Source organism: Hemicordylus capensis, chromosome 6 (genome assembly GCF_027244095.1).
Source record: "Hemicordylus capensis ecotype Gifberg chromosome 6, rHemCap1.1.pri, whole genome shotgun sequence".
NCBI classification, from domain to species: Eukaryota; Metazoa; Chordata; class Lepidosauria; order Squamata; family Cordylidae; genus Hemicordylus; species Hemicordylus capensis.
The window spans coordinates 63,997,306-64,021,209 of record NC_069662.1 but is presented as its reverse complement, the minus strand read 5'-3'; the positions used below and the strand labels follow the sequence as shown (position 1 = coordinate 64,021,209).

Sequence of the window (23,904 nt, the reverse complement as noted above, 5' to 3'; positions counted from 1 at the left end):
GTGAAAAGAAAATTTATCATTACAGTGGTGGCAATCAAATACTCTCCCCAATGTCACATTTCATGTTGATTCTAATGAACATTGTACTGAATTGCATTATATTTTATATATTTCTAAAACAGTTGTAGAATATTCTGCATTATAGTGGAGTCTTACAATGGTATAGTAAAACCAGTGTGTAGTAGAACCAGCAGAATCAGTGTTGTGCAGTGGTTAGAATGTTGGAATAGGACCTGGAAGACTCGAGTTCAGCCATGAAACTCACTGGTGACTTTGGGCTCACTCAAAGCCCAAACCCTTTGGGCTCCCTCACTGGAAGCTTTGGGCTCACTTCACTCTCAGCCTAATTTACTTCACAGTGTTATTATGAGGATAAACATAACCATGCACATTGCTCTGGGCTCCTAGGAGGAAGAGTGGGCTATACATATAAAAATAAATAAAAACAAAATATACTACAATATGTACAACAGTTTTTTGGAAAGTGCACGTGGGAGCCACTTTGATAAAAGGTCTCCAGTGTGTGAGTCATTTCCCACTTCCACACAGAGTTGTGCTTTTTCCATCACTGGAAGGCAGCGGGGAGGGCTGTAAAGCCCCAACACCATCTTGAAAGGTACACACAGAATTCTGGGAAGTGTCGTCCATAGAGCTCTGTGGGGAAAGTACTGGGAAGGATGACACTTCCCAGGGTGAAGGGCCAAGATGGCAATCTAGCTGCTGAGATTATAGAGATGATATTTCCCAGCACTCTGTGCATGCCTTTGAAGATGGTGTTGGGGCTTGACAGGGCTCTGTTATTCATATAGCCCTCCTCCCACATGCCACCCCCACACATCCCCCCCCCCCGGCGCTGGGGAAAGCACAGCACTGCATGGAAGTGGGAAATGGCTCTCCACTGCAGGATTTTTATTTTTTTTAATGAAGTGGCCCTCATTTGAAAAATAGTTAAGATCACTGACCCAAAGTAAAAACTTCCAAAAAGTAAAAACAAAGAGTCTGCTCCCACCCTCCTATAGGAGATAGAAGAGAGTAATTAGCTAGTTGGAAACTGTGAGATAAATTGAGCTTTGTAAATAGGCAGTAAGTAGGCTAAATTTCACTGAGATTATCTCAGTGTTGTTGTTTTTTAAAATAAAATAGGTGTAATTAAAGTGACACTTTAATTAAAATGTAATTAAAATCAATGGTACCCTCTTATTGCAGAAGTCAAGTGCAGTTTTCCTGTAAGCATTCTGAAAGTGGAGGATGGGCAACAGGACTCTTTATCAACTGAGACGTGTGAAGTAATTCGGAAGAAGTATGAGGGAATCAGTCTCTGCCTGACAGAAAAGAGAGGATGAGGGAGGGAGAAAAAGAGGCTTCGGCAGTCCTGGGCAGGCTTCTTCAAAAATAAGTGCCCATACAGCTTCCCCACCCCACAACAGTTCTCAGGCTTTCCCAATCTGTCCTATCCATGTCTCCCCTCCACCTCTTCCATGAGAGTTCACATTCCAGAACTAATAGAACAGGCATTGCACTTTCAATAGAATCCAGTAGCTGTCTCTCCCTGCCAATCTCAGAATACTAGCAAACTATGGCTTCATTGTCAAACCAGACATGCTCTGTATAATTTTGCCAGAATTTGCTAGCAATAGACTTTAATGGAGCAGGAAAACCTTAATAACTTTTGAATCACTGCTCCAAACCATCATATCAACAAAAAATTACACCAGTCATTTTCATCAAAATTTGAAAGAAATATATGATTTGCCTAGATAAAATTTGGACACCAAAGGATCCAAGTGTCAATTTTCAGCACTTTTTAACTAGCTATTGCTACGGCAATTTTTATCAGACACCCTTGAAAGTAAGCACATTTGTAGACCTCATCAAGTAGAGGAGAGCTAGTCTTGTGGTGCAAGCATGACTTGTCCCCATAGCTAAGCAGAGTCTGCCCTGGTTGCATCTGAATGGGAGACTTGATGTGTGAGCACTGCAAGAGATTCCCCTCAGGGGATGGAGCCGCTCTGGGAAGAGCAGAAGGTTTCAAGTTCCCTCTCTGGCTTCTCAGATAGGGCTGAGAGAGATTCCTGCCTGCAATCTTGGAGAAGCCGCTGCCAGTCTGTGAAGACAATACTGAGCTAGATAGACCAATGGTCGGACTCAGTATATGGCAGTTTCCTATGTTCCTATCATGCACACTGAGATTTAAGTTATTAGCTCAAACACTGCCATATTTATAAGCAATAGAATCTTGAGGTTTACAATGCTGGAACCTTTCAAGTGCCCCTTTAAGATATACTCCGAAAAGTCAGTTGGTGTTTTTTGGGCTACTGGCAAATCAGTCTGAGCAAGCAGCACTTCAGGAAAAGCCCCAGGTCCATATTCTCAGTCACTTCACTTTACTTCAGATACTCAGGGCCAAACTACATGTGACATTTAATGCATCTTTAGCAGATATGCTAAATCGAGAAGTGATCCTTTGATCTTTAACTGGGGTCACGTGAGTAGAATTTCATACTCCCAAGTAGTCCCATTGGATACATTGGATGTGTCCCAACCTTTTCAGGACACAGAATCTGCAAGCTGGTCTTGTGGCAGCACATATGAATTGTCTCCTATGCTAAGCAGGGCCCACCCCATTTGCTTGAATGGGGGACTACATGTCAGCGCTCTGGGAAGAACATGTGCATGCTTGCATGCAGAAGGTTACAAGTTCTCTCCCTGGCATCTCCAGATAGGGCTGAGAGAGACTCCTGCCTGCAAGTTTTGATACCATGGACAGCCAGGAAAACAAACAAATGGATCATAGAACAACTCAATCCAGAATTTTCACTCAAGGCACAAATGACCAGGCTGAAACTGTCATACTTTGGACACATAAGATCCAGCACCCCTGACAAGTCCATAATGCTGGGGGAAAGTTGAAGGGAAGAAGAAGAGGATGACCAGCAGCAAAGTGGATGGACTTGATTACGACAGGAACGAATGCACCACTGAGAGACCTTAAACGCCAAGTTGAAGACAGATCATCTTGGAGAGAATCTATCTATGTGGTCACTAAGAGTTGACACCGACTTGATGGCACTTAATCAATCAATCAATCAATCAATCAATCACATTCAAGCCCCATTTCAAATCAGTTTTAAAGGGATATGCAATATCCCTTTAATATGCAACTGACAGGACAAAATAAAGATCCAATTTGGATAAAAACATCTGATTTAATTTTTTAAAAAACCTATTGCTATATGGTGATGGGGCCATAACTCAGTGGTAGAGCATCTGCTTTACATGCAGAAGGTCTCAGGTTCAAGCCAGGTAGGGCTGGGAAATCCTGCCTGAAAAACCCCTGCCTGAAACCCTGGAGAGATGCTGCCAACACTAACTGAGATGAACCAATGGTTCAACATGGTATCACACAACATCCTATGTAATATCTGTCCTAAGTGGCACCACTGAAATCTCAGAATGTCTTTACACCCTTTTTAGAGAGTTTATTTGGCTTTTAATATTTTGTAATGTACCTGTATTGCATGTTATTGAAAACTAGTGATTGAGAAAGCTTCCAGGATAAATTATGTATTACTGGCAAATGCAGAAAGAAAATTCTCACAAAAGCAACTCCTGGGGAAATATGCAGTTTACCATAATTATGTGGAGTGGGGAAATGGCTTATGGAACTATAATTTTCTGTCTCAAAATAAAAGAATTAGAGGAAGATCCAATGAAAGTATCAGGCATTGTATTTAAATACAAACAGAAAACATGCTTTGGAATTTGCTGGTAAACCATCTAGGGCAGGGTTTCTTAACCTTGGGCCCCCAGATGTTGTTGGACTACAATTCACAGAATCCCCAGCCACAAAGGCCATGTCTGGGGATCCTGGGAGTTGTAGTCCAACAACATCTGGTGGCCCAAGGTTAAGAAACCCTGATCTAGGGCCTAGTCAAGAATTCAGCCTCATTTTGTGAGATCTTTTATAATAGAATCACAGAGATGTCCATCTGGACTTAAAGGTTTTTACGTTGATCAACATAATTTTATGAACTTAACTATTAAAAGCTGCGGAAGAACCTCCCTCTGTGTTCCACCTATTTCTGAAGTGAACTTGGAGAAAAGCCCATGTGAGACAATCCAAGACAATAGTTAGAATCCAGTTAAATAAAATAAAGGTTTGTAAAATGGCAACTGCTTTCTGGGGAGGGGGCACTCTGCTTTGCAAGTTTGCACCAGCTAAATGAGTAACCCTATGCACTGCAACAGCAGGGAAACACTCAGTTTCTAAAGTAATAAACCATTGTGAAATAAAATGTTTTTGTTTAAAAAAATCATAAAATGGTGCAGACAAGATGAAAAAGAAACTAGGGAATGTCTGTGGCATTAGAACATGCCAGAAACCTACTTTCGGGGAGGGGTGGGTTGGACCTTGGCCTGTCACTCTCTCCAACAAAACTAGCTGTTGTCCAGTATTTAGGCTTACAAATTGTAGATGCTCAGAGGGCACCCCACTCTGCCCATCCCCCAGAGGCAGGAGCCGAGTGTATGGCAAGTGGGAAGGAGGGCCAAAGTGGGAAGTGGCAAGTGGGAAGGCAGAGGGCCAAACAGAGAGAAGAGTCATAGACAAAGTAGTGACCATACCATGAAGGCAAAAAGCTACTGGTCATCATGCCAGTCAGACCAGATTGGTGGCGGGGTGGGGCAGGGAAGGAAGATGTCTATCATGGCATCTATCCAATTCCCTTAAAAGCAAGGCCTCTTCCTGAATAATGGCTTGCTCACAATAAAGGCAGGAGACCCAGGATATGGGTGTGCATGGAAAGCCACATGAATGGGATAGCTCCCATTAAGAGGGAGCTTAATGACTCCCCATGGTCAGAGTGGAAGGCAGCAGTCTCAGAGGAGAAGGAAGAGAGTGTAAATAACCCATTCCCTTTGCCTGAGGCCAAAAGGGCTTGTCCTGCCTCCCACATTCACACAGGTCCCAACCTAGCTCTACTCATATGTGCTTTGTGTGGCAAGTGGCCCCAGGTGGGGATGTGAATCATCATCATCCACAGTTGCATCCTTCAGGTTCATTGAAATCTGGATTAGTGTTGTAATGTTGTTGGTGCACATCCACATCCAGGAGGTCATCTACATTAGCAGTGCACAAGGACTGCCCTTGATGGGTTGGGGTGTATGCAAATTCCCCATTGTAGTACTAAATATACGTATCAAGAACAAATGCATGAACTAAATCACTCTGGGAATAAAAGCTAAAGATGCTTAACCAAGATAAAGACAACAAATTAAACACTCCAATTCTCGACAAAAATAATGTCTCTTTCCCCAATGTATATACCACTTCTTCATTGAAAAGCAGTATATAGTAGAAGGGGTGGTGGTAGTAGTAGTAGGCTGGTTTCCATAACTGACACATTACCATTATAATGGTAATTTTATATAGTTTTGCTCCCTTTTTACATGTAGCATCTCACTACTTTATCAGAATGACACAGCAGTAATGAACATGGTTTGCTCCTGCTCTTATAAATTCAGTAAAATTCTACTTGACCATGCAGAGCATTCTGCTTAAATCAATTTTCTTTAGCTCGTACAAAGAGTAGACAAAATGAAATTGCTGAGTGTTTAAAAGTAGATTTTAAATGAAGCTATCTGTCTATTGCATTAATATTCTGCCCCTCTTCCAAGAAATTCCAGACAGTGAACATATCCCTCCCCCACCGCCCCCATTTTATTTTCACAACTACTCTGGGAAACAAGTTAGGCCAAGAGAGAGCATGACTGGCTTAAGCTCACCTTGTTAGCTTCATGGCTGAGGGGAGCTTCAGGAATTATGACTGAACTGATTACACTGGTGTATCCTGCAGCAAACTTGTAACATGTAGATAGCATGCCAGTATATACATGCATTTTTAAAGTAGTTGACTGGGCCAAGATTCCTAGATGTAAGCACACAGGGGTTTAGTAAACAATGTTCATGCACGTGTTGGGATGTCACCACATAACATCCAGAGAGGCAGCCACGTTAGTCTGTCAAAGAAGATGTCTGTAGCTACTTTATGCTACGAAGTGAAGCTTTTCTCATGATCCATGAAAAGAGCTTCGAGGCTGTCTGCGGGCAAGGAGGGTTGGGTGTAGGGATGCACAGCCCTCCGGATCCCCAACAATGTACTGCACAAGTGCATGGTGTGCACACCCCCCGAGTGTGCCCACCATGGCTGCAAGTAACCGTGGCACACACCATCAAATAAACAAGGGTAAGGGAGTGCTTGCTCCTTAAACCTCATTTAACTTGGAGGCTATTTTGGTGGGTTTTGTCACCATGCAGCCACCAGAATCAGCCGTGATCCTGATGGTTCACATAAGCATTCAAAACTGGGCTGCGTTTCCTTAGCCCAGTTTTGCACGCTTGTGCGAATAGCCTCTATATGTGTTAGTACTTAAAGTGACACAGGACTCTTTTATGTCTTTACAGATTATCTGTTTCCTATGGAAAACACAGAACTGAACACCATGATTCCTATGCACAGAATGGCTCTATTTCATGTATTTATTTAATGGATTTGCAAACTTGTCTTTCAGGAACAATGCCTCCCAGAGTAGCTTACAATAAAACAATGATAAAAATACCAACATCATCACTATAATCAATTAAAACAATGCAAATTAAACAAATTCTAAAAGACTGGCAGGAGTAACCTAAGACCTATAAAGCTCTTCATCTAAAAACTATAAAGACAAACTGAGACAGGCTCAACCACAGCCTCCCAGACCAAGTTTGTCTTCTGGGTCTTTCTGAATCCTGCCAAAGGGGGCTGGAGGTTCTTCCCACAGAAAAGATCTCCCAGGTGTGGTGCCTCCAGACAAAATGTTTTGTTTCCGGTCACTGGCAAATGAGTTTGTGACAACAGCAAAGAGAGCAGGGCTTGGGAAGGTGATCTTAGGCAGGTTGATCTGAACTCTAAGTGGAACTTCCAACTCAGTTCTTCCCTGTCCAAGACCCATGCTCTGAAGCTATTCTCACGACCAGCAGGAACTGGGCTGTGAGAGCCCAGTCCAATTTCTGCTGCTTGTGAGGACTGTCAGGAGCCCTATGGCTCCCAGCAGCAGCTCGGCAGCAAGCCCACTTACGGAGCCACCCTTTTAAATGAGGCTAATGGAGCAAGTGCTCCATTAACCTCGGGTTTTTTATTGTGTGTCTGCAGCGGCTGCTTGCAGCTGTGGTGGACACACTTGTGGGGGAGGGGGGATCCCAGTGTGCAATGCATTACTGGGGCTGCCGCTCGTCTGCACCGCTGATCCTCCCAAGAGACCTGGCTGTGATAATCTGTGGAGAGGTAAGCACTTTTGGGCTTCCTCCGTGCAGAAGAGGGTAGCCTCCTCACGTGATCGTGAGGATCGCTTCTCTGTCTACTTTGTGTATAGTGTGTGAATTTTGTCCTGAATAGACCCCAACAACATTTAAGGGGAGAATGTTATCACCTAAAATTCGAGATAGGATTTCAACCCACAAATTGCATGGAAATAGATGTCCCCCATCTTGGATTCTATGTGGGCAAGGTAAGAGTCATGGTTCTTTGTTTTTTGGTGATGATGGTGGGGAAGATATTGTTAATCTCTAGAATTTCCCTGTACTCTCTCATGGGCAGCGAGGCTCTTTGGCTTATTCCCAAGAAGGTATAACCACTCCTTGTGGCTAGTCACATGAGCACATGCGGGGGCGCAGGTGGGAAGGCAGGGTTCAACCTATCTCCCCCCAGATTCCTACCTTCTGAGCCTCTGCGGTGCACAAGCTGCACACCCACATGACCAGTGCTTCCAGGAGCAGTTCTGATGACTATCCCACAGTGCACCACGTGCCAAGAACAGTGCACTGCGGGATTCCAGACCCTAGAGCACCCATCTCTGAGCTGCAAGCAGCTCATGCTGACACATGATCCCAGCAGCCGGGTTAAGGGCATGTTTGCACCCTTAACAAATATTTATATACCACTTTTCAACACAAGTTACCAAAGCAGTATACATAGAGAAATAACAAATAAATGATGGATCCTTGTCCCCAAAGGGCTCACAATGTAACAAGAAACATAAGATAGACACCAGCAACAGTCACTAGAGGTACTATGCAGGGGGTGGATATGACAAGTTACCCTCCCCCTGCTAAATAACGAGAATCACCATGTTAAAAAGGTGCCTCTTTCCCAAGTTAGCAGGGCCGGGCTTCAGTGTTGGGTTTAGCGCCACAGTACCGCCGGGATGTGCGTGGATCCTGGAGGTTTTCATGGGCGGCCAATCCCTGGGGTGATTTTACCCATCTTGGAAAGGGAAGTGATGTGCTCAGGCATTACAAATGAAAAATTTTAAGGTAAGAGATTTGGTCTTCTAATCATTTATAATGACATCTTTGCAAACTACAGTGGCATTTATGATGGACCGTGTTTTAATAGCAGATCAAAGGCAAGTTGTACAGTGTGGGTCCCTTATCTCAGGCACTTAAAAGCAGTATTACACAAAGGATGGCACCTCATCACGACACTACCCCTTCGGAGAGCTACTTGCTTCATTATCTACATGCTGTAGGTTGAAAGTAATTGCTGAATAAATTTGCATTAGATTAGAGATCATGAAACAGAAGACAAAAATAAGAACAAGTTTCAACAAGAAAAATTAAAAGCAAGTGGCACACTTTCTGAACCACTGACCTTTGGCCACTGATCATTATAGGCATTTGGTAGTTAAATCGACAAACATAGACTAAATTGTGAATTGAGATGGAATACAGAACTGCATTTGTAAGAAACGTGGCACTGCTACTGAAAACTGTTCATGCTGCAAATGTCCCATGGGGAGGTCCCTCCACCCAACCTGGTAATATGCTTTTTTGTTGCTTGATATTGTTATACTGTGCATTGTTTGCTGCTGAAACCAAGGGCAGATTGCTCAGCATAATGAAGATGGAATTTGATAAGAGTGGCAGACTCATATTTTATAATGTGTGCTTCCTCCCTGAAGCATCCCATTTCAGCCTTACTTTTTGAAGACTGGAGGAAGAGACTGCTCTTTGTAAAAAGAAACCCAAAAGTCTATTACATGCCCACCTGGGGAGACCTCAGAATTGTAGCCTTTGCGTAATGGGGCTGAGTGGGTGCGAGGGGAGGAATGAAGGATAAGGGAGGCATGTGTGGATTAGTTCTAACTTTGGCCCAAGACAATGAAAACTTTGATACCTTAGTTAGTCTCTCTCACTTGGGGTGTGCAAATTGATTCGGCAACTAATCGATTTGGGGTGAATCGGGAGGTGATTTGATTATTCTACCCCAAATTGAATCATGCTGGAAAAAAGTGGCCAGATTTGGAGTAGAACAGAATCACCCCTGATTTGGCCCAAATCCATTTGGGTGCCATTTTGAGGCCTATTTTGCTGGGGAAATGGGCCTCAAAATGGCACTTCTTTCCAGGGAGAGCTGGTCTTCCAATTTAGACAAGTTTTTATACCACCCAAAATTTGTGTCTCTAGGCGGTTGGGATCAGAGGTAGACCAGCTCTCTGAGGTGGGCTGACGCACTAAGTACAAAGCGGAGGGTTGGTCTACCTGCTGATCCCAACTGGCAGACCAGCTTTCCTTGGCAAACCAGGAGAGCTAGTCTACCAATTGGGGTCCGTGGGCAGACCAACTGTCCACTCCAGACCTGGCATGTCAGCCTGCCTCAGAGCGCTGGTCTACCCAGGCTGACCCACCTAGGAGAGCTTTTACCAAGCATTTCCTCAGCAAAACAGGCCTCAAACCTCAAAATGGCACCGTTTGCCCAAATTGATTCAGGTCAAATCGGGGTGATTCTCTGAGGCAGCTGACCAAGTCATCTGGTTTCAACAAATCAATTAGGGGGATCTGCAATTCTATTCAATCTTGAATCAAATCGCAGATATCAATTCGTACACACCCCTATATCTCACAACTCTGATTTTGCATCCATAAAATGGGCAAAATCCTCAAGCAGGCATTGTGAATGACTCAGTTACCATGGTAACAGCAGGTGTCCAGCAAGTACCACAGATAGGCACATTATACTAATGTGATGCTTCAAAGATACTAGTTAACACATTGGACCATAGCTCCATGAGCCAAGACATTTATAATCATTTGTTAGCACCAGATACATACTCTTTGTGACAACACCTTCCAGGTGAATTATGTTAGGATGGTCAAACTGCCCCATTATGCTGGCTTCTCCCAAGAAATCTCGTCTTTGCTTCTCAGTGTAGCCCACTTTCAGGGTTTTAATGGCTACTGGCAACTCTCGCTTCCCAGGTAGTTTCAAACGCCCACTGCATACTTCACCAAATTCACCTATGAACAATACCAAACCAAGTTAGCGTCCTTTGTTATTGTCTGAAACAGTACATACATGTACATAAATAACTATGTACAGGTGATGATAAATAACTATGTACATAAATAACTATGTACAGGTGATGAGAAATGGGTGAATTAATCTGTAAGATTTTAAGGCTAGAAGGATGGTACAACCACCTACATGTGCTACATGTACTGTACATTCATTGGAGAGAATTATTCATACATGCATGGGAGAGAATTATTCTTCCAAGTCCAACAATTTTGTCAAGTGCCCATTGTATGGCTCCTACTTTTTGGACTGGCTTCTAGATCCAAAGAAAATGAGTCAAGGCCTGCCTTATTTAATGTAAGAGAACTTTGGAAAATAGGGGGAGGAGGAAAGACAACACTGATTGAGGGATCCTCAGATTAGAGGGCCTTCTGTGGGAGTTGCCTTTTGTCTGCAATCAATTATTTACAATAATGACAAAATATTTATATACCATTTTTCAACAAAAGTTTCCAAAGAGGTTTACATAGAGAAATAAGAAATAAATAAATAAGATGGATCCCTGTCCCACAATCTAAAATGAAATGTATGATAGACACCAGCAACAGTCACTGGAGGTACTGTGCTGGGGAAGGATAGGGCCAGTTACTCTCCTTCTGCTAAATAAAGAGAATCACCATGTTAAAAGGGTGCCTTTTTGCACAGTTAGCAGGGGTTACTAAGGAATATGCTAATTCCGGCCATTATAAACGAAAAGTTGCACCAGTACTGGAGGTCTATACATTGACAATAGTAGTCTTCCCAGTGACCTCTTTATAGTTATTATCAAACCCCTCATCATCACAGAAAAGCTTTTAAAATGAGACACAGAACTTAATTCTGCTCTTATAAACATCAGCAGTTTTCAGTGACAGAATCCCAGACTATCTTTTTCCAATTCAGTACCATTTATTTGCATTTTAATGTTCATTAAGTAATTCCTATCATCACAGTGCAAATTAAATGGAGAAGATGGATAGTTTATCTATCTTCTTACCAGCTCCGATAACTCTTTCAATTGATATGCACGAGGCTTCTATTTCCTTGGCAAACTCATGGACAGCTTGATTGGGGTCCTCGTAGGTATGTGGGTCAATGTACGTCCTTACTCCTGGTAATTTAACTGTGAGAACAACTGAAGTGTAAGATATTACAAGTAGTAATGGGTGAGAGTAATGGGGTAGGCACCTAACTAGATGGGTCAGTGATATAGAGGGAAATATATCTTAATAATTATGAAAATGAGTGTGTGAGCATTGAATAGCCTGCCATGATAAATATATGTTTATGAGCTCAATTATTTAAGAGACATTTGGTGTACACACACACACACACACACACACACACACACAACACACACACCCCCCCCTTAGGATAGGCAAATGTCTGCAGCTCTCACTGAAAAATGCCAGATGGGACAAAACAAAAACTGGTTATCATATCCCCCTGTATTAAAAACCATCCAAACAAGCAAATTCCAACGTATCAATGGTACTTCTAGATCCAAACCTCTCCCTGGTGTCCCAGGTTGAGGCGGTGGCCAGAGATGCTTTCTGTCAACTTTGGCTGATACTCCAGCTGTGATTGTTTCTTGAGACGTAGCCAGACTGTGGAAGGTTGCCAGATTTTGTTACATTGTGGGTAGGATACGTCTGGAGGTTATGAATACTCCTTGGTTATTTTACCAATGCTAATTATAATCTTATTCCTTTATTTTATTTTATATTTGTTATATTGATATTTGTATTTTTTATGTTCTCTTTTCTAGTCAATGACCATAATAAAATAGAACTGAACCCAACTGAGATAAATGACCTCAGAACAGTGGAGGTTACATGTTGGTAACCTCCAGACTTGACTACTACTGCCATGTGCTCTATGTGGGTCTGCCTTTGTATGTAGTTTGGATTCTGCAACTGGTATAGAATGTGGCAGCCAGGTTGCTCTCTGGGTTATCTTGGAGAAACCATATTCCTCCTATACTAAAAACTGCCCTGAGCCATTTTGGAAGGGTGGTATATCAATCAATCAATCAAACAATCAATCAATCAAATAATAATAAAAGAGCTACACTGGCTACCAATATGTTTCCACGCAAAATACAAGGTGCTGGTTATAACCTATAAATCCCTAAACAGCTTAGACCCAGAGTATTTAAGAGAACGACTTCTTTGCCATGAGCCCCACCGCCCATTGAGATCGTCTGGAGAGGTTCATCTGCAGTTGCCACTTGCAGTTGCTACTGGGCCCTGAGACTCTGGAATGTGCTCCCTGTTGAGAAAAGAGCCCCCGCGATCTCTGACAACTTTTTAAAAGTCTCTGAAGACTTACTTTTTCACCTAAGCTTTTTAACTGGCCTGTGGTTTTAAATTGTTTTAAAGATTTTCATTTTTAATCCGTTATTTTGTTGTAAATCACCCACAGATGGAAATATGGGGCAGTCTACAAATTCAAAAAATAAAATAAAATAAAATAAAATAAATAAAAATAAAATAAAATAAAATAAAATAAAATGTTTGAGTGAAAATAGGAATCCTTCCAGATTTTTTTAAAAACAATTCAATCTAAAAAGGTACATGGGTATCCAATGATGTTTGACCACATCATAATAAATTACATCTATGATGGTCATCTCCAACATATTTAAAAGATTATAAACCAACTAGCATTAGCGATGGGCACAATTTAATCTGGACCACAATCCACAACTTCTAATGGGGTGGAAGCACATCTGGAATAGGCAAAGGATCAGATGCCTTTTTAGCAGGTCACAGAAATAATAGGAGACCTGCAGTACAGGAATGAAAAGGTGTCTTTGTCTCCTGCTCCCTGCCTTGGAGCATGTGAGGCAAGGGTCTAATTCAGGCCCCTGGTCTGTACCACACACACCATCTATCTAAAGTACTTTGATCTGGAAAGGGATATATTTCTATGAACTTTCCATCATTGGAGTGGAGTGTCTTCTCAGTGCTTAGGTTCCTAAAACTAGCAAGCCATTCTTGCTTATGTGATCCATTCAGGAGGTTTGGCAAAGTAGAAATAAATCATTTTGCTTTTCACCCAAAGTTTGAAGAGCTGAACCCAGCAGTTCTGTTAATCCCCAAGTACTACATAAAAATGATGCTATATATTGTACAGTATAAAAAATAAAAATAAATTCTCAAAAATTTCAGCAAAGCAGGTCTGAAATATACTCACAGTGGCCATTATGAAAATGCATCTTTTCTTCTTCAGGGTCTTGTTTAGCTTTGCTGTACCCACACCGCCTGTCATAGAATAAGATTTAAGACATTATATAAGAAAATATCTCATCAGTACTATTGCACTATAAACAAACTATCAGATAAGAAATGTAAAGCTCTTTTTGTACGGACCTTTATCTCCTGGTAAGAGAAAGGAGCAAGTCTCAGATTAACACATCATTGTCCTGTCCTTACCTAGGCAGAATTTAAGGAGTGACTAGGATCATTTGTATTTGGACATTTTATTGGATTTGCTATCCATAACCCTTTTTCAAGTCAGCAAGAGAGAGTCAGTTCAGGTAGATCCCACCAGTGCTAGTTTCAGGATTTCAGGGCCCTCTGGTAAGGAACCCAGTGAGCTCCCTTAAACTGGAAGAGGCAGGGTGTGCAGGGCTTTAAAGACTTCAGTTGTTATGGATCCGTGCTCTGATCATGGGAAGAATATCTTCATGAGTACAACATTTGACACTGCAGACACACACTGTAACCATGGAGAGCAAAGGGTGGGGTTTCAGAGCACATCAATGTGGGGGTATGCCTGTATGCAGGAATACTCTTGGGGATGCCATTTGTGAGTACAGCATCCTAAGATCCCATCACGTCTGAACAGGGCTTCAGTCTGCCTCTGATCTTCTTGAATGCTCCATGCAAAGGGCAAATCATGGCACTGCTGGGACAGTGGGCCCTTTGTGGGGCTCTTTTCCACCTTCTGGAGCTGGCCCAGGATCCAGCATACTACTTGATATTGCTCCAAGCAATATGCTACTTCTTAACTGGGGATTGCAGAGGAGAAAAAGATCAAAGGCTTGCTTCCTTCTCATACTGAGTAGGACAATGCTGGAGTGAAAAGGAACCATGTTGTGGTACTACAACATTAGCCCTATTCAGACGCATTTCTAAAAGGTGCTGTACATGATTACAGCCCCCAAAGTAGGAAAAACCTACCTACTTCTCACCTACGTAAATAGTGAGGGGGATGAATGATGGGCCAGGGCAGGACTTCCAGACCCACTTCTGGTGCTGCAGTTGTGTACAGCACATTTTAGGAAAAAGCATCTGAATGGGGATATTTTGAATCCTCTCTTAAACCTCTTGATCGTCTTCACAGCATTTTCTGCCCCCCTCCTCCATTGAGGCATGTCAAATATTGATAATTTTCTCATCAAATTTATGGAGGACAAAATGAACTTTTAAAACCCTTACTCAAAATAACTCAAAAACATTCACAACTCATTGGTCAGAACTCTGGATATTCTGATATTCTGAAAATCATGAGAATCAACCAATGGGAAACAAAAGCCTCATGCATTCCAATTAGCGTATTCCAATCTAGTGCACCTTGGTTCAATTCATATATATTAAGAAGAACCTATATCTCCAGATTGTCTGATGGGGGACAAAACCTTAGCCTAGTTATCACTATCCTCTTTCTGTCCTTGTGAATTAATCTGAAAACAGAAGAATGGATTTTGTTTACAGTCAAGTAATATATTACTGTACCAGTATTAATGTCCTCATGGTTATGTTATTATTGACCCTAAATTGGCAATATTATGTTCTAAATATAAATTTTGGTACAAAATGGAATTTTAATTATCTTAACCCATCATACCCAAAAGGGTATTAAAATTATGTAAACCTTTGCCCACTGACCTGTGCCATTTCGCACTCCATTTTCCACCTATAATAAGGATGTATACATGTCAATTGACCTGTAGTATTTCAGCCCCCACTCCCATTGCATAATTTGTTTTAAAATTGTACTAAAAATGCATTAGGCTCAGTAAGACCCTAATTAAAGTTAGTTTTAAAAATGGAACACTCTATGAATGTTCAAAGTATACGGATATAAATGATCCCAAGCATGTTGAAAACTCCTTTTTCAGCACCATAATAGTTACTTTATCTCAATATAGCCAACTGCGCTACATTTAAGCGCAGTTAAATTACTATGAACTGGTATTTTTATTATTATTATTCAGAAACTACAAAAGGGTTTGAGTTGAAGGAAAAAGTTTATGAGTAAGACATCAGAGGTCTAAGAGAATCCATAGGTATTAACCCTGGGGTCATTACAGACCTTGAATATAAATAACTGGAGTTGCTGTCAAATACCTCCCCCTCCACACACACACACACACACACACACACGGTGACTTAATTGGGGTTTATTTGGGACTGATATCTGGAAGGTTAACATAGTCACCCAGTTATATTTACTGTGATAAGAACTGCAATATAACAGAAGATAAAAAAAACACTCTCATTTTTGTTTTATGCACATTAGAGGAAGTATAACTTATTATGAGTGTTTGTGCTATTGCTGTATTACTGAATCACAAGCTATATCACTTATTGTGACAAGTACTAAATCACTTATTGTGGAAAACATGTAAAGCCTTTTGCAGTCCAAACTTATGCATGTTCATTCAGAAGCAAGGCCCACAGTGTTCAGTGGATGTACCTCTCACACAAGCATGCATAGGATTGAGGTCTAAGTCTGGGTTTATCCACCTCTGCACTACAGAAACTGAATGAGTATACCATCAATGTTTTACTTTCAGAAGATATGGATTTCAATTTGGTTGCTCATTTCAATATTGTAGAGAAATTCTCATTTGCAAATTTATGTCTTTTATTCCCATCAGTCTGGAAAAAAATGAGAGCTGGATCGCAGGTCAATGTTTTTCAATAAATGCAGAACAGAAGAGGGACATTTCCATTTTAAGTATTCTTGTGGCATTTAAACTGGTATAAAGCTTACTTTCACAGTGACAATTACCTTACTGAAATATTTATCACATGCATCATAAAACTGAGGCTGTAAAGGGCTCCTCCAACAAATTTATAAGAGGAAAAATGGGCTGATGGAAGGATGACTCATCTTATAGGAAAAGGGATGGCATGAGCCACACACACAACCCAGTGGAACTGATTTTACAAGACAACACCAAACTAGATGATTCACACAGTAGGGTAATGGATGATAAAGGCTTGCAGCTCTTTACTGGATAGTTGTGAGCTCTTATCAAGTTTAAAAGTAAGTGTGTGTAAGTGCTGTATCACATTAAACAAACAAAAACTGAACCCACTACTTCCCCATGCAGAGAATACAAGCACATTACTGTAGTTCTCTCCCTGATATGCATATTTACCACATGCAGGGCATTTTAAATACAGGAAACATTTAAAAATGTGTTTCCCCTGCTCTCAGTCAGGCAAATCTATAGTTTGAATTTTCAGGGATTCAGAACCAGAGATATGAGAGTTTTTCACTGGAGTTGCTAACATCATTCTTGGAGTGCAGTTGCTCTTTGGGACTCTGAGTAGGATGAGAGGTTGTGCTATCAGGAATCTGTTTACATTATGTTCTGCTTGGATATTTGTAAGCAAACAAATGCTTAGAGATACCATAAGGCTCCAGAGTTTGCTCTCATTCAAAGTAAACTAATCCATGAGGCTGTTCTCACATGGAGCCTAACCCAGGCTAGTATGCTCAGCCTGGGTTAGGCTGCATGTGGGAACTGCCAAGATTGGACCCGATATTGGTGGGGCAGAACCGCTTAGCGCCACTTCTTAGCCTGGCTGTTAGCTGAAGTGAGCACTCCCTTAACCTGGACCATGAGCTTGTGTAGTACTACTAGCCCAGCCACACACAGAGATGGGTGCCTAGAGCGCCTGTCTCTTGAAAGAATTTCCCAATGCATTGCGCACATCGCATGCATTGTGGGATTCATGAAGGCCATGACAATGAGGCCTGGCCTCTGTTTACCAGCACTGCCAGCAGTGTGGAGATTAATCTGCATGGCTCTTGGCAGCGCTGGTTGGGTGGGCGCATGGCTGGTGCACCTCTAGGCTGTGAGCACTCATCTGGGTGAAGGTAGGTTGAACCCTGCCTTCCCTGCTGCCTGCCCAACCACGTATGCACCATTGTGCTGGCCCTCTCCACCCCCAGCACAGTACCTCCAGTGACTGTTACTGGTGTCTATCTTATGTTTCTTTTAGATTGTGAGCCCTTTGGGGACAGGGATCCATCTAATTTATTTGTTATTTCTCTGTGTAAACCGTCCTGAGCCTTTTTTGGAAGGGCGGTATAGAAATCGAATAAATAAATAATAATAAATAAATTGTGTGAACAGCCCCCATGTAGTCCTGCCCCTAGACTTCTCAGTGCTTGAGCAAAAGGGGCGTACTTACCAATATAAACAACTTTACAAATAAGAAGTCACTCTCAGGAGCAAATTTTCTTTTGCTGTGCTGACTGGAAAAGTTTGCAGTGCATTTCAAAGGTCTGCTGGAAATTGTTTCTGTTACATGCAACTCAGTTAATAAATGAAGACTTGCTGTCTTTCCCCATTTACCCATTAAACAGTATGTCATCCTGGATTTGATTACAAACAAGGGACATATGTTGACAAGAGGGACATGGTGAAAAGCACGGTATTTTTGTCTCTAGATGGCTCTGTATATATTGTCTTAAAAACAATTTAAAAGGATTTTAAGAAGGAATTGTCACCCCCTTCCATTAACCTTGTTAAATTGAGCTGCTGCCTAACATTTAAGCCCTGGAGCTGTCCTTTCCAAGGGAATGACTGCTACTGGTATATATCCTTTACCTGAGGATAGTTTCAAGACAGAATTTGAAATGGTTGTTGTGATAATAATGTTTACTTATTTAGTAGATGTTTACCCCATTCTTCAGGTAAAGGTATCCCAGTGTGACTTAGAAGTTTAAAAATCTAAACATGATAAGTGCAGTAAACCAATCACAACAATAACATTATATAGTATAAAAAGAGTCAGAGCCACAGCAGGAGAGATCAAATAGCCAGTTAAAGCACAGTGGAACCGAGGATCTAAAAGACTTGGGCAAATAAAAAAGGCTTCGCCAGGTACTGAAAAGACATTAAGCTCGGCACCAGTTGGGTGTTCTGATTGTTGTGCCACCACTGAGAAGGGAAGTCTTGGTAACAGGATGGCAAATGCCAGGGATCCCACACCCTGGTAGGACCCACTGCTGCTGACTAGGCCCCGCCCCCTTTTAAAAAAAGTTTTCAATTGTGGTATTTCTCTCACCTCCAGAGTGACTAGAGTCATCATTTCAGTTCCAGCATGATACCCCTGACATAGCTGGACTCCTGAAACTGACCCTGTGCGAAGACCACCGCCTGCCTCGCCTCCAAAAGCAGCAGGGTGCAAAGAAGGGCCGCAGGGAAGGATCTTTGTAACTGGAAAGATTTATATGGGAGAAACTGATCCCAAGCCATTTAGTAATTAATGGTCAACATCAGCACCTTGACTATTGCTCAGGAACGGACCTGGAGCTAGTGCAGCTGTCAAGATGTGGGCCAGGTGCCTGGTCACTTAATACCTGGCTACTAAAACTAAGTCTGTGGATAGGGCCTGTATAGTTGTTTTTAATTTTGGGGCGCTGCTTAACAATATTAGGCACTTTACCTACCTATCTACCAACCAGCCAGCTAGCAAGTTTTGTATCTTCTCTCTATGTAAATTAATGAATATGATGAACACCTACAAGATGGGAAACAGCAGCTTTTACTAAAATCAAATATACCGGTAGTATGATACAGACCTTGTTTCCGAAGGTGTGTACAAAGACTTTTTGGCCCCACTCTCATTTCTGATCAGGCTTTTGAGGCAATATGTGTAGCAATACACATCATATCACTTATAACTCTCTGAAACCAGAAAAATATTGCATGCCCCATGTCATATTCTGTGTTGCTCTGTGTGATTTATATATATTATTCCGCATTAAGATATAGCCTATGAACTGATACTTTTTGAGAGCTTCCTCTCCTATAGTATAAAACAAATAGACCTTGTTGTCTATACTTGAGTATCCAACATATTCTATCTGTCTTGGTGTACAACCACCTCCCTGATTTCATCCGAGATTGTCAGATGTGTAGGTGTTTGTGAGTATTTAACACAGCTGGGAGACTGTACCAGATATTTCTTTCTTCCACTTCACAGCCTCAAATGCTGAGGGGTGTGTGTGATTTCTTAGCCTTTACCAAAGAGAGCAAAAAAGATCCATTGGGGTAAAGGTTAAGAAACCACTCACTACTCCAAGGAGGGCTGGAGGAAGGAGACCGTAAATGCAGATAAGCCAAAAGATGGCCAGGAGAGAAGAGAGATCACTTGCATACTGATGGACAAGGACAGAAGATGCAAAGATATCTAAAACAGTATTGGATATGCAAAGACTAGAAAGAACCTGAGAGCAGATTTGTGGGTGACAGGATGGCTAAAGTAAGACCTCGGAAATTATCTATAAACCAAAATATGCATGTAAATGTAAATATTTACACTCCTACCATCCAACTTAATTTAAAAAAAAGTTCCTGGGACTAAACCTTGACAAGCTCATTTGGAATATATCCAAAATAGGAGCATGCTTTGTTTTCAGCAGCTGGAGTCACGCACTCAAGCTGGTGAGAAACAATTCTTGCAATGCCACAAATAGCAAAAATTAAGACTCAAATTACAAACACTGCTAACTTGTTAAGGAAGTGTTAGTTACAAGCACACCATCTCTGCCATTTCTTATATTAGGAGCAGTGAACTATTTTAAGCTTTGGCACATGCTGTGAAAACAGATTTTAAGGCAGGAGAGCTGATCCAAGTTTCTCCCTTCCATCTTAAGAATTATCAGTACACTACACCTACTGTTCATTATTTATTCAATCCATTAATTCTCCAAACAGTAATACTGATTTCCCCCATTTTGCATGAATAACACAATGAACTTGTTTGTGTCATCAGAATGTCAAAATTGTTGGTTGTTCTTTTAACTGGGACAGTAGGAAAATGAAGCGCAACACAATATAGATTCTATTTGTTCCTGACTTTTTACAAAGGCATATGTCTTGTATGAAGTCTATTCAAATCTTTACAATTATTGTTCCTAAGTATGAGAAACAGCACGCATGGTATTCCATAAAACACAGGAGCTGTATACTCTGTATTTCTAAGCTGGAGTTATATTAAGGATGTGAAGACTGTGAAATACTTTTTAATATGAATACATCATGATTGCCAAGTTCTGAAGACAGTGGGGGAAAGCCCCAAATGCCATTACAAACTAGGCATGTGCAAGCCGGGCTCAGCATAGAACCGGCCCAGTTTGGGCAGTCCAAGTTTGAACCTGCCTGGCCCCCCACAGGGAGGTGCCAGTCTGAGTTCGAGCCAGACCGACCCCTGGTTCTAAGACCTGGCTCGTGGGCTGGTTTGGGGGGTATACTTGTAAAGGGCAATCAAGCAAGGATTCCCCTTTAAAAGTACAGGGGGGACTAGAATAAAGCAGGGGGGGAGTGAAAACGTACTTTTTACCTTTAAATTTCAGGCGGCGGGGATGGCGGAGGCAGCTTTGGTGGAGGTGGCAGAGACATTGGTGGATTCCCCTTTACAAGTACTTTATACCACTGAGCTGGCCCACAAGCCAGCTCGGCCCTGGTTCAAAACTGGCCATGAAGCTGGATTGGGCTGGTTCAAATCTGGTCTGGATTTGTATCAAACTGGCCAAACTGGTTCTATGCACATCCTGTTATAAACATATGCTAATTCATGTAAACATAAAGGATGGATTCTCAGGATCAAAACAATGTCCACTAAATGAAAAACTTGCCTGGGATTGAACCAAGAACCTTCTGCATGCAAGACATTCACTTTACTACTGAGCTATTGCCCCTTCCAAGTCTTTGGGAAGTGGAAATTTCTTCTTTGTACTATACTTTTGCTTATAAGCAGCAACTGCTCCCATGATTTGCTGGTCTTGTGGTAGCAAGCATGACTTGTCCCCTGAGATAAGCAGGGTCTTAAGCAGTTGCATATGAATGGGAGACTTGATGTGTGAGCACTGTAAGGTATTCCCCTTAGGAGATGGAGCTGCTCTGGGAAGAGCATCTAGGTTCCAAGTGCCCTCCCTGGTTTCTCCAAGATAGGGCTGAGAGAGATTCCTGTTTGCAACCTTGGAGAAGCTGCTGCCAGTCTGTGTAGACAATACTGAGCTAGATGGACCTATGGTCTGACTCGGTATATGGCAGTTTCCTATGTTCTCCCCTGAATATGCTGGCTAGACAATGACCACTTAATGGAGACTTGGTTCCAACTTTAACCATCTTTTTGTTTAAATAACCCTTTTGTTCAAATATGTTTAAGCATGGGATTGGGATGCTGGCCAATTGAACCATGAGATATCATCACCTAACCACCTAATATTTGACAATACCTGATCCTCCTCTGACAATACAATGGTATGAACTGGGAAGCACTTGCAAAGGTACTTTCTGCAGACACATCTAGATAAAATTATACTATTGGTCTGATGTAGTACTAGGCATAACTCACTAATTAAATCCAGATTATTAAAACAAGTTTCATTTTACCTCGAATAGTAATATTTAAGGGTGAAGTGGAGTGGAGGAGGAATTGGAGTGTATGGAGTCAATGGTGGAGGGGCATGTGTAGCCCATGGTCTGATTACTAAACCCGAGTTCTAATTGTAAATCTGATCCAAGCCACAATTTTAGCATCATCAGAAGCCTCTTTATTTATCAGCTGTGAAGTCTTCTGAAACCAAGACAGAAATGGAGCTGGGATGGGACAAATAAGGAATAGAGATGTGTTAGTGGAGATAAACATTGGTCTCTACTGTGTCACGCTGTAGTTGCGGGGGTGGGGTCATTTACTCCCCCTTGTGGGGGACATACCCATGCATATACAATGAACATATCAGGGAGAAAGCTCCCTAGCAATCTAGCTTTTTGTCTGCAGGAACAGTTAATATAGAGGAACATTCCATCATGGAATTCCCCACTTTCAGCCACCCAGTATTCCCCCACTTGCAGCCACAACCTCTTCCACAACTTGTGCAAGGGCAGAACTACACGTGCACCACAGTATGTGTTTAAAAATCCTGGTAACCACTTTTTCTATGCAAACACACTTTGGCAGGGGAAGATTTGCAGCCGAGAAGGCGAGTGGGGAGGAGTGTTTAATTTTTCCATCCTGCAACCTTCTTCCTGCAACTCCCACACAACTAGTTGCTTTCTCCAGGTGTGTTTTCCATGTAAGTGCACAGCTCAATGGCCCTTGAATTTGTGGGTGGTTTGGTGGAGGACTAGTGGAGTGAGAGGATGGAGGGCAGGGGGGTGGTTAATCACCCCTCTCTTCTGCAGATTGTCTTTTTCCAAAGTAGATTCCATTTTTAAAAAGTGATTGTCAGAGGCTTATTACACACATCAGCACATAATGAGTGGTTCTGTCGTGAATTAGGCATTTCTGTTTAATAAAACTCAGTAAGTGGAACTGTCATTTACCCCTGTTCCTGCTTTTCTGGCAGATTGGTTTTTCCCTGACCAGACTAAAAGACACAGAGATAAGAAGCAGCTACTCCATGCTGTGGGCTGCACTTGAGCTCAGCTACACTGTAACCAAATGTTGCTATTTTCTAGAAATAATTACAAGGAGGAATCATTTAAGCAAGGAGCTTTAACTTAACATCATCTACTGAGCACTTGACAGGAATCAAAATATGCCCACAAAATGCTTCCAGAAAGGGTCATAACTTGTCTTGGAATAGATTTTTTTTTTATCCTGGTAATGTCACAGCATGCGAGGACACTCCATCAGTTCTCTCCAAATCACACCCAAGATAAACGCAGCAGGATTTCTGCCTATTAAATCAGCTTCTCTTAACTTCAAGTTTCAAATTGGCTGACAGCTGGAAAGGCGGATGCTTTCCCTCCTGTCTTAGTTGGGTTGTTAAGAGCCACTCAAAACATCAACCAGGCTTTGCAATTCATGAAGAAAAGCTCCTACACATGTCAAATAATTCTGTAGTAGTTTTTTAAAATATTCAATAGGGATCCTTTACAGTGTTGGAAAATGCATGAGCTTGGCAGCAATACTGATCATGTGCCAGGTGCCCCATGTTGATCTTGGTTAATCTCTGCGGTCAGAAAAGTGGTGGGGAGAATTCAGCCTTAATAAAGATTACATCAATTGTTAGAGACTGAGCCTTGAAATAAGAGTTCAGCAAGAAATCCCATGACTTGGGGCTGGGGCCTAGCTGGGGCCTGACCTCAGAGCTTTCTTCAGGCAAAAGGGGGAATAGGAATGTGTAACATTGGCCCCCCCCTGAAATTGACAAGCAGTATGAAGCCTTTTTTAAATACTGAGTCCAGCCTTTTGCCTTCATCTGCTCTACAGCACCATCTACAGCACCTTGCCACCCACACCAAGCTTCAGCCCTCCCCCCAGTA

The 23,904-nt window shown here is 41.9% G+C and overlaps 1 protein-coding gene across 17 annotated transcripts in view; it reads right to left on the bottom strand.

The window, feature by feature from the left end:
• Positions 1 to 23,904, bottom strand: part of EPHA5 (EPH receptor A5) — a 381,695-nt gene that overhangs the window by 39,743 nt on the left and 318,048 nt on the right. For all 17 annotated transcript variants that reach the window (XR_008309586.1, XM_053260106.1, XM_053260107.1 and 14 more), the window contains 3 exons: positions 13,572 to 13,639; positions 11,371 to 11,496; positions 10,151 to 10,336 (listed from right to left, as the gene is read on the bottom strand). Coding sequence is in view for 16 of the 17 variants with exons in the window: in XM_053260106.1 (XP_053116081.1) it covers positions 10,151 to 10,336; positions 11,371 to 11,496; positions 13,572 to 13,639 (380 nt within the window). In the remaining variant the exon portion in view is untranslated. The remainder of the gene's footprint in view (positions 1 to 10,150; positions 10,337 to 11,370; positions 11,497 to 13,571; positions 13,640 to 23,904) is intronic.